This window comes from Adiantum capillus-veneris, chromosome 4 (assembly GCF_014529385.1).
Source record: "Adiantum capillus-veneris isolate H3 chromosome 4, ASM1452938v2, whole genome shotgun sequence".
In the NCBI taxonomy this organism is placed as follows: Eukaryota; Viridiplantae; Streptophyta; class Polypodiopsida; order Polypodiales; family Pteridaceae; genus Adiantum; species Adiantum capillus-veneris.
In genome coordinates, this window is record NC_140934.1 from 144,221,109 (window position 1) to 144,236,405 (window position 15,297).

General features: G+C 40.2%; 1 protein-coding gene across 1 annotated transcript; it reads right to left on the reverse strand.

Moving 5' to 3' along the window:
* Positions 1-13,214: 13,214 nt before the first annotated feature.
* On the reverse strand, positions 13,215-13,619 carry LOC147460101 (uncharacterized). Its single transcript, XM_086509958.1, has one exon. It carries the CDS (start codon positions 13,617-13,619, stop codon positions 13,215-13,217), a length of 405 nt encoding a protein of 134 aa, XP_086366084.1.
* Between the last annotated feature and the right edge of the window lie 1,678 nt (positions 13,620-15,297).

Genomic DNA, 15,297 nt, shown 5'->3' on the forward strand with positions numbered 1-15,297 from the left:
GAACCATCCTTTGGAAACTTAGAACGCTGCATTTTACCCAGAATACAGCCTTCACAAACATGTTTGGCAGGTGCTTCAAGAGGCGGCAAAGAAGCAACCATATCAGATTTCTGCAAACGCAGCAAACTGGCAAAATTCAGATGACCAAAACGTGCATGCCAAAGTTTTGCATCTGAAATAGCCCTTGAATCTACAACAGCATTTGCAAAATTTTGTCCACACTTGTCATACAAAGTGAGCTTATACAGCCCACGGCACAAAAGCCCAGATGCAACAATTTCATCACCAAAACTGAGATCATGAACTGTACATCTGTCATCCACAAATTTGACTACAAGTCCAAGTCTAGCAAGTGCGGATACAGACAAGAGATTCTTCTTGATCCCAGGTACATAAAGTGCATCAACAAGTGTGAAGGAACTGCCATTAGCAGCAGTGAGCACAATCTTTCCAACTCCCTGAACTGGATAAGAGGCGTTGTTGGCACAAGTGACTGAATTCCCATGAGGGACAGACTCGAGAGAGGTAAACAATTCACGATGTGAGGTAATGTGCTTTGTAGCACCACTGTCGAAATACCACACATGTGAATCTGCAGCAACTGACAAGCATGCATCATGGACAACAGGATTGTAAGTGCACTCTGCGCTAAAAGCCCATTCTGCATCAACATCAGCATCACAATCTCCTTTCACAGAAGACTCAACAATGGATGCATTTGTAGTGGAACCAGCATTTGCAGTGGAACCACCCTCTTTCTTCTTAGCCTCTTTGGCCTTCAACTTAGGACACGACTTGATCAAGTGATCATTGGCTTTACAATAATGGCAACGCATCTTCTTTTTGCCCTTATCACCAGAATTGCCAGACGAAGTGCTGCCACTAGAAGCATTAGGAACAGAAGTTTTGCCACTCGCAGTAGAACCATAAGAAGTGGCTGCATTACTGTTACCACCCTTTCTTTGAGAAGCAATAAAAGCCTGTTCAACTGCACGCTGCCTAGTCCTGTTTTTTTTAGAAAGTGACTCTTGCAACAGCAATGTGCATAATGCATCAAACTTGACAACTTCAGGATTTCCTTGGGTCATCAGTCTCCAAGTACTAGCAAAAGTCTGGTAGGAATCTGGTAAGGCATCAAGAACAGTCTGCACAAGGGAACTGTCCGAAATGACTTCACCTACAGAAATGAGTTGCTCATTGATATCCATGACACTAGCAAGGAAAGTGTCCATATCATCTTCCTCATGCATAATCTTCGACTCTAGCTCTTTACGCAGCAAAGCAATTTTAGCCTCATTGCGGCTTGCATAAAGACCTGCTAGAATATCCCAAGCCTGTTTTGCAGATTTTGCTGAACGGATGTGAGGAATAATGGTGCGCTTCACAGACAACGCAATCAATGCATGAGCCTGCGCATCCTTAACATCCCAATGAGCTTGTTCTGCCGTAGGCAAAACAACTCTAACAGCTGCAATCCTTGTAGCAAGACCTGCAACATCCTCAACATCGCCTACATCTTCAGAACCAGGACGTACATCAATGCCCTGCACAATGTTCTAGACACCTTTTGACACAAGAAAATGTTGCATCATATAAGCCCACATAGGGTAGTTGTCCCCATCCAACCTGTCCTCAGCAGCAAACATCTTGAACACATCTGTGTTGTTGTTGTCAGCCATGGTAAATGCTGCACCTGATGTGAAAACTTCCCGAAAATAGGAGAAATGGAGCGGGAACAACTTGTGCTATATAGCACAAACCGTAGAAGACTATAAGGCACCTGTTATGCAGAAAACGGCACTGACAGAAAATCTGCACAAAATGACGAAATAGCCTGTGCACTACTGCCCGTAGTGGAAACGGAGGCCGAAATGAGCCCAAATCAAAATTCTGAGCAGACCGAGCTCTATGAGCTCGCCCACAATATTTGTCGACCTGCGAACGCTCGCCAAAGCTCACTGAAATCGAAGAAAGTGAGCAGGCGTGTGCTGGAGCAGTTGGCGACTAAGCCCGGGAGGACGTGACCTGCTCTGATACCAATTGTTGGAATTAGGGTTGCAGAGAAACACACACAGCTTGGAGAAGACGAAGGAAGCTCAAGGCACACAATAGAGAGTGTGTTACTTAGTGTGCAATGGAAAGATGGATAGCCCTAGAGTGATGGGCGTATATACAATGCACGGGGGGAAAAACCTCCTAAAGAGGGAAAAAATGCTCCGGCGGTCCTAGTGTGTTCACACACATCACTACCACATGTATATGGTAACAATTGTACACTAGACCGATACAGGTGCTGAGTTGCTAATCGCAATACAGAACGTATCCCAAGACGAGGGTAAACTGCATAGCAAGAATATACATTTGATTTCCTCATCGAAGACCAAACCTTGAGTGGTCAACTGAGTGAAAATGATATTGAACTCATTAATGTGAGTAGAAATAGTGCCCTCTTCCTTCATATGAAGGTCAAACAGCTTTTTCATCAAGAAAACCTTATTAGTAGTACTTTTGTTCTCATAACTGGAACACAACTTATCCCATACATCTCTAGTAGTCCTTTTTCCAACTATAGTAAAGTACACAGATTCGGTCAAATGCAAACAGAGGGTAGATTTGGCCTTAGCATCAAGTTTCTCTCACTCAACATCTGTATAATCGCCCTCTGTGCGCTCCATGATAGGATCTAGCTAGCCTTTTTGTATAAGAACATCTCGAATCTGCTCTTTTCAGATAGCAAAATTCGTCCCATCAAATTTTTGGATATTGTAAATATCCTTTTCACCACTAGATGACATGGCTGCAAGCTAAAGATAATATGGCGATAAACACTGGTAATTTTGGGATAAATTCGGCAGAGTTTCCCCGGAAAAATTGACAAAATCTCAATCCAAAACTGTTACAAGAGATCAGTAACGCATTAAAAGTAATGCTGTCAAAGCATAAGATAGGTGCATCAACCACTAACTGTGCATAAAAAGACAAAAGCTAACAAGCTGACTGTCAACATGGTGCCAAATGCACCTAGCCCTCTCTATACATGTCCTATGGAGAGACCACAAAAAAAGGGTACTCCAGCAACCTGTATCACCTAAAGGATCTCAACATTCGAGAATCCCCCAACTGAAGAAAACCTCAGGCTATCGACCCTCACAAAAGGTTATGCAGACAAGAAACTAGCCCAGTCTCAGAAAAGGTCTTCGAACCGAGTCTCAAAAACGGTCGGGACTGCCAGAAACAAGCCAAATCGGCTCGACAAAAGGTACATATGGTAGTTTTCGCGACTCAACGTATATCCACTGTCAACAATACTACAAGGTGCAGTATACGCGCTCAAACAGACGCCAAACAAAATGTGCAAGTAGTAAGCAAATCCTTGCGGGGAGTAAAACCGCTCTCAAAAGAGCTCAAGCACTATCAAAAGTGCCAAAACAATGCATATCTGCATCAAATACTCCCATTGAAATCTGTGTTGATGCTAAACACTGCAACCTGTAAGAAACCTGGATGTCCTATATGTATGCAAGAACCTGTGAGGAGATGGATGCCTGAAAAAACAGAGACAATGTTGATGCCAAAAAGTGCTCCTAATCAGCCCATAAACAATATCTCAATAGCACATAATAGCCATGAAGCGGCTATACCATCCCAAAATACTCTCTAAACAACCTGCACCTGTGACTTGTACTTGTACCTGTATCTGTAGAAAAAGTGAAGCTGAAAAATACAACTTCTGAAGCGTAGCTCGGATGAAGCTTTCGACTGCACAAACAGCTTCGAAAGGGGGGTAAAACTTCAAGACACCTGCTGGAAACGCTCTCGGAACGTTGAATTTGCTGATGCCGAAATCGAAAACCTGTTTACACTTTTGAAAGTGCGCGTGCGCGGACACGAGAACGGCAAGCACAAACCCTGCTCTGATACCAGTTGAAGGTGCCGCGAGAAGCGTGTGCAAGTGCAAGTGCGAGAGCAGAGAGAGAGAGAGAGAGAGAGAGAGAGAGAGAGAGAGAGAGAGAGAGAGAGAGAGAGAGAGAGAGAGAGAGAGAGAGAGAGAGAGAGAGAGAGAGAGACCTGGTTTGGGTGGAGCGCACAACAACGTTATCCTGTTGTTGCAGCTCCTTATTCTATTGTATTAAAGAATAAGTGTATACCTGGTTAAGTTAGTAGATGGGTTAGTAGTAAGTGGGATGTCCGGCCAGTTGGCCTGAATCCCAACACCCTAAACCGGATTCTTTGTGATCATGTTAAATGTAATCATGTAAATGTGTCAATAACACCTTGTGATCACACAAAATTTGTGGTAATTACGTAAATACTTAATCCCTGAAATTTATGTAGTCAAGAAGGAGCAAGGACAAGTGTATTAAAGAGTACGGCATATTACTTGTAGTACTATTCTCATACATAGTGAAGAAAGAGTAAGTACAAGTGTATAAAAAAATTGGAACAAATTGTTGCATCTTCAAATTGATGAATAATAAGACTCTGGGGATGATAGGCAAGTTCCAACCCCTTAGCTCATGTAAAACAAAAAAAGGCTAATCCACCAAGCATTGATCCATAGAGAGGGAATAACAAGACTTAGCACCATTGCATCTAAAATCCATCACCACTTCAAGATACCAACCATGAATCAACAGTAACCCCTCTCTATTCATGAGACCGATCAATGATATTTGGACATAAAAGAGGTAGACATTATAATTATCGAGGAGCTATCCATGTTAACCCAAACGACTTTTTACCTTATCGTAAGACAAAATGTCAATGTGACAAGCAATACATTTGCAGATCCCTTTAACAACAAATGTGTTCTCTTTCTTGGTGATCTTGCCCAACTACCCCCAGTTTGTCATGCACAGGAGCTTTGTAACATATATATCACAAGCTCGGTCCACTGTCTATATGAAACTTTCTACAGGATGTCATGCTCTGTAATACATGCAACGGACCCTGAATTACTTCATTTCTTGACCATTATTCATGAAAGAAAACCAGTTGTAGATGAGATCAATTGTACTTTGGGTGCATGTATTATAGATGAAGCACATATGCATGCCTACATCAACAACTCTACTCCGATAATCTGCACTACTCACAGATTTGATGTCCAATACTGTAACAACCTAGCCTTGAATAAGTTGTACAATCAAACTAACATTACAAAAGTGGAAATGAAGACGAACGGGTGTAACATAAATGTCCCTCAGTACTGGCTCCTAGACCCTAAGTTCAATGAGCTAGATTTGATCGCAATTGGCGTGTAAGTACTGCATGATCACTAAAAACACCGACTTGACAATCAGTGTGGCAAACGGTGCAACATGTATTGTCGATGCCATAACACAAAACACAGAAGGTGAGGTTACATGTATCACCGTCCTCATTCATTGTACTGATAATAACTACAAAAGAAGAAAGGAAAAACACACTCAACATCCATCTTCAAAAATGTGAACCAACATCCTGTGCAACCAACCATTCGATGAAAAATTTCTTTTTGAAATACTTTCTATTTGTAAGAATTTACATGTAGCATGTATACTAGAAAAAACATTCATCAAAAGACAACCTTGCTTAAATATAATCTTAACTATAACCATCCCTATAATCTCGAATAATTGATGCACTTAACTTTGTCTCCTCCCATAAACATTATTGTATATCCCTTTCGCCCTTGACAAATTAGTCATGCTCTTGTTCCCTTCATTGCTAGATACTAAATGTCAATTTGCATATGTTCTACTGTATTCTACAGATGCTATATAGCAAGGCCCACCAAGCAAGACTAGTTTAGGTTTAAGTTTGCTAAATGGGTCCTTTCATTTTTCATATCTTTATAGATTTACTCATTATTTCACAAACTACAATATTGGACCGTTCCCCTTGATCCATCATCTGAATTTGATGGGTGATCCAGCATCTCAATTGCATTATTTATGCTTACGTAGTGAGTGATTGAGCACCTTAATTACATTAATTGCAGGCTGTGAGAACTTAGAGATTAACTTAAATGTGATTAATATCACTATTAATTAATATGCTAATGTCAATACATAAGAGAGTGCAAGATAGAAATAGAGCAATGACAATAGATTGCACTTGAATGGAGAGTGAAGACCTTGTTACAAATGAGGGCAGCTAATGGGATTTATATACAAGTTGAGGGGGTGAGGATTATCCATCACATGGGAATTATAGGTAGGTGGGAATAGACACATGTTGAGGCTTGCATAGGTAAAAGGGGTCCATGTGGGAATTAGGGAATAGAGGTAGGTGGAAAGGAAGTCCACACTTACTAAAATCATAAGTTACTTTTACATCCCCCCTTAAGGGTGGAATTTTCGTTGTAGCGCATTGAGATTGATGAACAAAAAAAAAACTTTGTGAAGTAGCCATGTCGTAGATACAAAAAAAACTTTGTGAAGTAGCCATGTCGTAGATACATGCTATCCCCCCTCAATGAGAAGTTCATCCAGTAGGGATCAAACTCAAATTACGCGATGAGGCTGTTTGTTTAGAGGCAGGCATAGACTTGGTGAGAAAGTCTGCCCAATTTTCTACAGATGGAACATACACTAGCTTGATGAAGCCATTTGCAACTAATTCTTTCAAGAGATGGAAGCTTATCTTAATGTGTTTGAGCTTGGATGAGAAGGAAGGTGATTCTGTAAGTGCGATGGTAGACTGATAATCACAAAAAAGAGTGATTGGATCAGTCGAGATATTTAAGGGTAGCTTCAATTCGTTGATCAATTCAGAGATCCAAAGAGCCTCGCGGGAGGCAAGAGCAGCAGCAACATATTTAGCTTCAGAAGAAGAACTTGCAATAGAACATTGTCGTTTGGTTTGCCAAGAGATAGGACTACCAGCCAAAGTGAATACATAGCCTCCTGTAGAAAAACATCGAGGGTCATCGCGAGCCCATTTGGCATCAACATATCCTGAAATAGAGATGGGGCTAGAAGGGTCGTAACAGTAAGTGAGGGCATAGTGTTGAGTGGTGCGTAAGTAGCGAAGGGTGCGCTTTGCAGCTTGCTTGTGCACTTTACAGGGCTTTGACATAGAGCGAGAGAGGATATGGCCTGTGTAGGAAAGATCCAAACGGGTTCAGCAGATAAGATAACGTAATTTTGGGAAATGAAAGGATGGGCAGTAGAGTGCATCAGTGTGAGTGTAATCATGAAATTCAGGAGCAAGCTTGTGCTTAACAAGCAAAGGGGTAAACTCAGGGGTTGAAGCAGACATACCATAGAAGAGGAGGAGTTCTTCAATGTATTTGGATTGAGATAATTGGATAAATTTACCTGATGGATCTCTTATGACCTCAATGCCGAGAAAATAAGTCATAGGTCCTTTGTCGGTTACTGGGAATTCATGAGAGATGCAATCAATTTCTTGTAGCAACATGTACTCTGATGTGCCAAGAAGAGGAATGTCATCCACAAAGAGACCTAAGATAGCCATGCCTTTAGAGGTCTGCCATATGTAGATATTGTAGTCTGCCATAAGACGTTCCCAGCCACATTTGAGCAAGTAGTGGTGCATGCGGATGTACCACTCTCGTGCAGACTGTTTTAAGCCATAAATGGGCTTATGCAATTTACATACATAATCAGGGTGGTGAGGGTCTTCAAAATGAGGAGGTTGTAGCATATAGATGAGCTCTTGGAGCAAGCCATGTAAGAAGGAAGTTTTTATATCAAGATGATGTAAAAGAAGATTAAACTTAGCAGCAAGTGCAATAAGAAGCCGAAATGCAGTCATACCCAGTACTGGCGAATAGGTGTCGAAGTAATCCACACCTTGTTGTTGAGTGAAGCCGCGAGCGACAAGGCGTGCCTTGTAGCGATCAACTGAGCCGTTGGGGTGGTATTTCTTCTTTAAGAGCCATTTACAAGAGACAATGTTATGATTCTTAGGAGGTGGCACTAGCTCCCAAGTGTTAGCTTCTTTGAGGGCTTGGAGTTCATCCAATATAGCAGCATGCCACTCCTTGCTCTCGCTAGAAGCGAGGGCATCGAGAACAGAGAGGGGAAGGGCATCTTCAAGAGGCTCTCGTGGATGTTGAAGAATCATTTCATCATTGAGGACAGCAGAGAAATTGGTGGATTCATAGATCTCGCGAAGAGAGCGGGTGCGGCCATGCGAACTAGAGGCGGCTTGGTCCAAGTGTATAGCCGAAGTGTGTTGCGATGGCGAGGTGGCAGAAGTAGAGCTATGAGGCTCGACTTCGTCGACATCTTCTGGGATGGGAGTAACTGGCAAGGTTTCGTGGGAGTTGCGGAAAAAAGGTGAGACCGGTAGCGAAGGTGATGGGAGCTCACGAGGTGGAGCACCGAGTGTCTGCGGTGTGATGGAAGTAGCGGTAGTCGGGATGGACGGTGTTGGTGATGGTGTCAACTGTGAGGAGATGGGTGCAAGAGGTGGTGCATGAGTGTTGCCGATTAGCTGTGCATGAGAATGCGAGACACGAGGAGGTGGATGGGCGATGAGGAAAGGCCTTTGGATGGTGAAGGGAGGCTCAAGATTGTGCCTAGAAGGGTGGGAAATTTTCATGGGTGTGTGTGTGGGTGAGGCCATCAACAAAGATTGATGAGAAGATTTCCCTAAGATGATGAATTCTTCATCAAAGACGACGGTGCGTGCAAAGATAAACTTGTGATGGTCTGGGATATAGAGGCGGTATGCCTTGATGCCAAAGCGATCACCATAGACGACAAAAGTTGTGCATTGATCACGTGGTGATAGTTTTGATAAAGGTTGTGTCACAAGTGGGTATGCAATGCTTCCAAAGATGCGAAGGTGGCCAAGATGAGGTGGATGACCGTGCCAGAGGGTGTAGGGTGTAGTAGTAGGATTGCGGGTGGATGGAATGCGGTTTTGAATGTAGCATGCAGTGGCGGTAGATTCTTCCCAGTAGGTGTCTGGGAGGCTAGCTTGGAGAAGCATGGCACGAGCAGCTTCAAATAGTGTGGGATTCTTGCGCTCGACACGACCGTTTTGTTGTGGGTGGTCGGTGATGGAGAATTCATGTCGAATACCAGCAGAAAGACATAGATCTTTGAATGCATGAGAAGTGTATTCCCCACCATGATCTGTGCGGAGAGTTTTAATGTGGCAACCATGTTTAGTCTCAACTAATGCCTTGAATGTGCAAAAATGAGAGAAGGTTGAGGATTTCTCGGCCATGTAGTAAGTAGTTGTGTATTTTGAGAAATCATCTATAAAAGTAAGCATATACTTATTGCCAGTGAGGGAGTTGACGGGCAATGGGCCACAAACATCAGAGTGGATGAGGTCGAGAGGTGCAGTGGCTCATGATGATGAAGTGGGGAATGGGACATGATGTGCTTTAGCAAGAATGCATCCCTCACAAAGTGTGATGTGAGTGAGGTGCTTGGGAAGACCTAGTGCAAGTTGGCGATGAGTGAGTTGGTGCAAAAAATGTTGAGAAATATGTCCTAGTCTATAATGCCATTTGAGTGTGTTTTCTTGTGTTTTTGATGCAGATGCATGTGTAGGCGATGAGTCGCCCAATGGATAAAGACGCCCAGTTTTGGGGACCAAAAGTGTGACATACTACCATCTTTGTTTAGTGCCGAAATGTGGCAGCCTTCTCGCACGAATTTGATGATGATGCAGTTGTCGGTTAGCTCGCTGACAGAGATGAGATTTTTCTTGACACCAGGGACATAATATACGTGAGAAATAGTGGTGTGTAGGCCATTAGGTAGGTTAATGACAGCATCTCCATAGGCTTTAGCGAGTTGGATGCTGTTATCATCGAGGCATACTTCTAGAGGGTGTTCTAGATAAGTGATATTGGATAGCCAGTGTAGGTGATATGTCATATGATGGGTGGCACCCGTATCAAGTAGCCAGATATTGGGATATGAAGTGGCTATAGTGGTGGCATATAGTTGCAAAGGATAAGATGGGCTATCATAAGTAGATATGTCAGCATAATGAGCTTGACCATAAATAAAAGGAGATGGCTGGCCATGGCGTGTCCCCCCTTGAGGGTAAGAAGGATATAGGTTAGGGTGAGAGATAGGACGATTACCTTGATTGCGTGGTTGCCGACAGTCCTTTGAAGACCTATTTAGGAATTTTGGGAATTATTCAAGTCCCATTTCTTATAACGCTATTAAAAAACTTAGTATTTTTGTGTAGTTTGAGCTATCATCTATTCACGGTTACACTCTATGTTTCATATACCCCTTAACACATATCTATAGGGATATGTGTATTTATATACATACTTATATGCATCAACTACAATGACATCAAAAGAATGAGGGAAGCATGGCACTAACTCAATTTGCATTATACTACATTATTCATGTAGAAAAAGTTCTTTGAATTAGTAGCTCAGATTTGAGACATTAATGTTAAAGAATTGAAGGGACCTCAAAATAGTGTGGTGTTTAGATACACCAAGATAAAAAATAAAATCCAATTCACATATTTACATGGATCCAAGTATTGTACAACTCATCTGAGGAAATGATACTATGTCAAGAGGCTCAATGACTATAAATACATCATTAAACTTTGCGTTTTCTCATGTATTTCTCCAATACGTACAAGGTTTCTCTATCACAAGATGCTTCATTTACCAACATATTGCAAGTATACTCTCGTTTGTCCCTTGCATAGATCCAACCAAGTAACCATGCAGTGATTGTTCTCTCCAAAAAACTTTCAAGCTCTTCATTTGATTGATTCCACATTTTTGGAAAAATCAAGTAGGTTTCGGGCATATTCCACATTACACTGTAAAGGGCCTCGTCAAAAATTAAGGTATTATTTCCATCCAAATCATGAAAAATTCTCCATGCTACATCCAAGTTCTTGTGGTATACAAATCGATATCCAATTAGAAGATCTGTCTTTTGGCATGCTGCTTGTCCTGCTATGACATTAAATTTTTGATGGTGTTGTGGAAAGCATAACTCAAGAATTCGACGAGTCCTTTGCAATCTATTAGTGCTCCAAATCCACACCTCAAACCATTGCATGCAAAAATCCAGGAAAGTGAATGCATCTTTGCGAATAAAATGCCACACATTTGTAATCTCTTTAACGAGATGCATATTTTTTCCCCAATCTGGGCATACATCACCATGTTGCATTTCAATGGTCTTAAGTAAAACACCATTGAGTTCAAGGATCAATACTCTTCTTTGTTTCCGTATAGTATCTGAGGGTGGTGGAATCAATTTCCTTCTAGGCCTATGAGTCCTCAATGACATGTGCCACCTCAATAGTAAATGCTTTGTACACTTGAAATCAAATTTATATGCTTCAGAATCTCCTGTTCCAAAACAAAGGCATGATGGTCAATGGAAGAGATATTATTTTCAATTAACACACTGTGCACCAACATTATTTATTTTATCCATGATATATATAGACTTAAACCTTGAGACGACAACAAAAGAAAATATTTTTCTTCAATACACAGAAGAAATCTTGTACAAAGAGCTCCAACCACAAAGATAAAAGAGAGACTTCTTTTCCAAGGCTGAATAACATCTAGTTGATGAAATATAAAAGTGTACATATTTGGTTCATGTTCAAATAATTGGACCCAACACATTGTTTTGGCCGGAATACTAGAGCCCAACACACTGTTTCGGTAAAAATCTTCTTAACACATTTCCACCACTCTAGATGTATGTGAACATTCCAGGTGATTGAGTCAACGCGCACGCCAAGCCCTTACTGGTTGTTTTCTTCCACCTACAATAACAAATATGCTAGATTAGATAAAAATTTGATTTTATTTTTTATATTTTTTGATAAATCTAAAGTGAGTCCTACCCATAAGCTTAAGTAGGCCTTTTGTAGCTTTGATATGTATGCTTTTGCTGCAACTCCGCTAATGAAATGACCACGACCATACCCCAAGCTAGTAGCATAAGCAATAGCATGTTGATCACTCAAATTTTTTGTTTTGTGAGATAATTTTAACAAGTTCAGCTGGTTTGAAGATAATAGTGGCACACCAAACTTGGATGCCAACATAGCTGGATCCTTGCTTAAGGAGTTTACTACTTTCTTGCCTCTACTTTCTTGAACATAACTTAACTTGTTATTGCACAATGGTAGCTGTGAAGATGCACAAGATGAGCTTTCCACTTCGACTGAATTGTTGTCAAGTTCTTCCCTTAGAACTTGGACATTGAACATGCCCCATTCTTCCATAATGTCTTGAAACTTTGTAAATAGTTCATGAACCTCTGTGATTGGAGATTGTCCTAGCCGATTGAGTTAAATAACAGATCGAATGTCATCTGTATTATTTAGATTTAAAAGGTATGGTAGAAGCTCATTGTAAAGAAGATAGTCAGGCCTCCCTTGAAAACTTTCAGGATATAAGCAGTTATCATTTGGGTTAATACATCCCTTGAAAGGGCTATCATCAATGAGCAATGTATTCTTTGTACTGCATAAATTCCTGCACTGATACCAAACCCTCAACAAAGGATTAAACATAGCCTCAACATTAAGCTTATCCGGTCTATACACTTTTCGAAGATTATGGATGTAGCAATCTTCTTGTCCCCATACCATAAAGAAATGATATTTTTTATGTGCATGCTTTTCAAGAGTGTTCACATAAGTGCAAACATTATTTTGTAGCATGGTGGACCAAATACCAACATGAAAGTACTGACATATCTCATCCAAAAATTCAAAACAACCCGGACGAACAACAATTGTGGTGTGACCAAGGTCAATTTTGACACAATCTGTACATGGATGCCTCTTGTCTTCTTTGCTGAGTAAAAATCCATTAAGATCAAGAATGAGTGCATGTTTCTTCATGCTGATTGCATGAGCAATATTTTCTGCATACGATACAAAAGAATGATAACAATTTAAGTTTTTGCACTTATAAATCTCAAAACAAGGGACCATATATTTGCAGTACACAATTGTAAATTGCACACATTTATTTACGTCTCATACTCCCATACTCATCTATAATGATGTCTCCTAAAAGTGATTACATTTCTCTATTGATGTGGGAAGATTGAAAGACTAGTTTATCTCCATCTCTCTCAAAAGAATATAAGCTTCCAAGTGGCCTACGTTTTCGTGCATCAGGACGTAGCTCCTCAACGTTGATGTCTACTTGTGGCACACTGGATCCTTGATTTTGAATGTCAATTTCACCTGCAAAGACAACATAATAGAATTTTGTATTATCTTCCAAAAATGGCTATATCTATACTAATCACATTGGACAAATAAGTACCTTTGTTTTTCTCACCAACTTCAATCCCTTGCTCCCTTTCTTGAATGCTCTGGACTTTGTTTGTATTTGGTGTCGCTTTTCCTGTCCCTTTGTCAGTTTTTTCTTGTATGTCCTTGGTTGCAAGAGTCCCTTGGAGCTCTTCATTGGCTTTACCCTTCTTCCCACTACCCTCTGCATCCTCATCTCTTTGAGGCATGTTGTTAGTGTCGTGTGAAGGTTTTGGAGAATTTTGCACAACAAAATCACTTTGATGCTCTACAACCACCATCTCCTCTTCACTATTCCTAATGTCACTTTCATGAATTTGGGTCTCTCCAATTGTAGGTAGCATGTTCTCGCTCTCTTTAGTCATGTCATTTGAAGTTTTTTGAGAGGTTTGTTCTACAAGATCACTTTTGTGCTCTACAAGATCACCTTTATGAAACTCGGTCTCTCCAACAATGGTGGGTAGCACTTGTGCTGCTTGAGATATGCTATCTCCGTCTTCTATTTTGTTGTCTTCATCTGAAAGATGAAAAAAGCCAAATTTTTACCAATGTAGAAAATAGTCTAGTGTATTTTCAATAACCATAGAATCCATTTCATTTCCATCATCTAACCCAAACGTTTTATGCTAGAAAGGCTCCATTTAACACATTAACACAAAAATGCTAACCTAGAATGATACCTAAAGTACATTTGAAAGTGAGGCTTAATCTTAAGCTCCAGCCTAAGGCTTAAGTCTTAAAGTTTACGCTTTTGTTTCAAGCCTAAAACTTAAGTCTCAAAATTTATGCTTATGTTTGAAGTTTAAAATGTAAGTCCTAAGCCCTTTTTAGTCTTCATCATTCACTATGTGAAAACCTTTTATACTATGTGCACTGAAGATCTATTTATAAAACCCCTTATCTATGAATTTTTCAAGGTATCATCCAATTTTTTTCATAATCTATAAGTATTTTGTTATTTGTAACATTTTTTTGCTACAATGCTCATGAGACTAAACTCATATGGTAGTGCTACACTAACATACAAAGGCAAAGCTCGAACTTAAGTTCGATCCTACAAAATAAATTTCAGTTTCTTGTTATATATTATGACTCTTTCTCTTTCTTAACATATGTAATCGCTACAATAGGATATGAAATTGTGAGCTTCACTTGAAGTACTGAGGTAGGATGCTATGACAAGGACTTTTGTTGTTGAGGTAGGATTCTATGACAAGGAATTTTGAAGCTCAAACTTAATTTCATGCCTAAGGCTTAAGTTTTAACCTTAAGCTTATGTTTCAAGTGTAAGGCTTAAATCTCAAGCCATGTCTAGTCGCAGCGCATTCACTATGTATAAAATTATTATATTGTACACATCTAGGGACTATTAAAAAAAACTCTTAACTATGATTTTTTCAAGGTATGATCCTTTTTACTTCATGAGCTGTAAGTATTGCTATTTGGAAGATTATATTACTACAATGCTCTTGAGATTGGCATAACATGGTAGTGCTCATGAGCTCGGCCTCACATGGTAGTGCTACACTAACATGTGGAGGCAAGGTTCAAACTTAAGTTCGAGCCTACAAACTAAATTTCAATGCCTTATTAGGTACAAAGACATTATGAGTTTCACGTGACATATGCAAGTGCTACACTAGGATAAGGAAGTTCAAGTCTCACTTAGAACAACTCAGCCATGACTTTTTTGATTGAAGTTCATACACAAGTGCTTCACTATCTCTCCTTGTTAGGCTTGAACTTAAGTTTGAGCCTCATTAGTGTTTGGTAATGCTTCATTATTGTCTCACCAAAACCAAAATTTCTTACTCTTAAAACACATTTGTATGTTAGCTATGCTTTGTGAATTGACACTTTAAATAAAGACATGTGCTTTGTGATGGCTCAAACTCAAGTTTGATCCCCCTTATCATTTTTTAAAACAACAACAATTAAATCTAATTAAAATGACATACTTTTAGATAAAAACACAAGATAGTATTAAGAAAATAGTGTTTGAAGGACCTAAAGTATCACAATTGATCAATTCAATACACTATC

Bases quoted from the DNA above. Each gene is read 5' to 3' on its own strand.
- LOC147460101 (XM_086509958.1), bottom strand. From the start codon at position 13,619: ATGACTAAAGAGAGCGAGAACATGCTACCTACAATTGGAGAGACCCAA.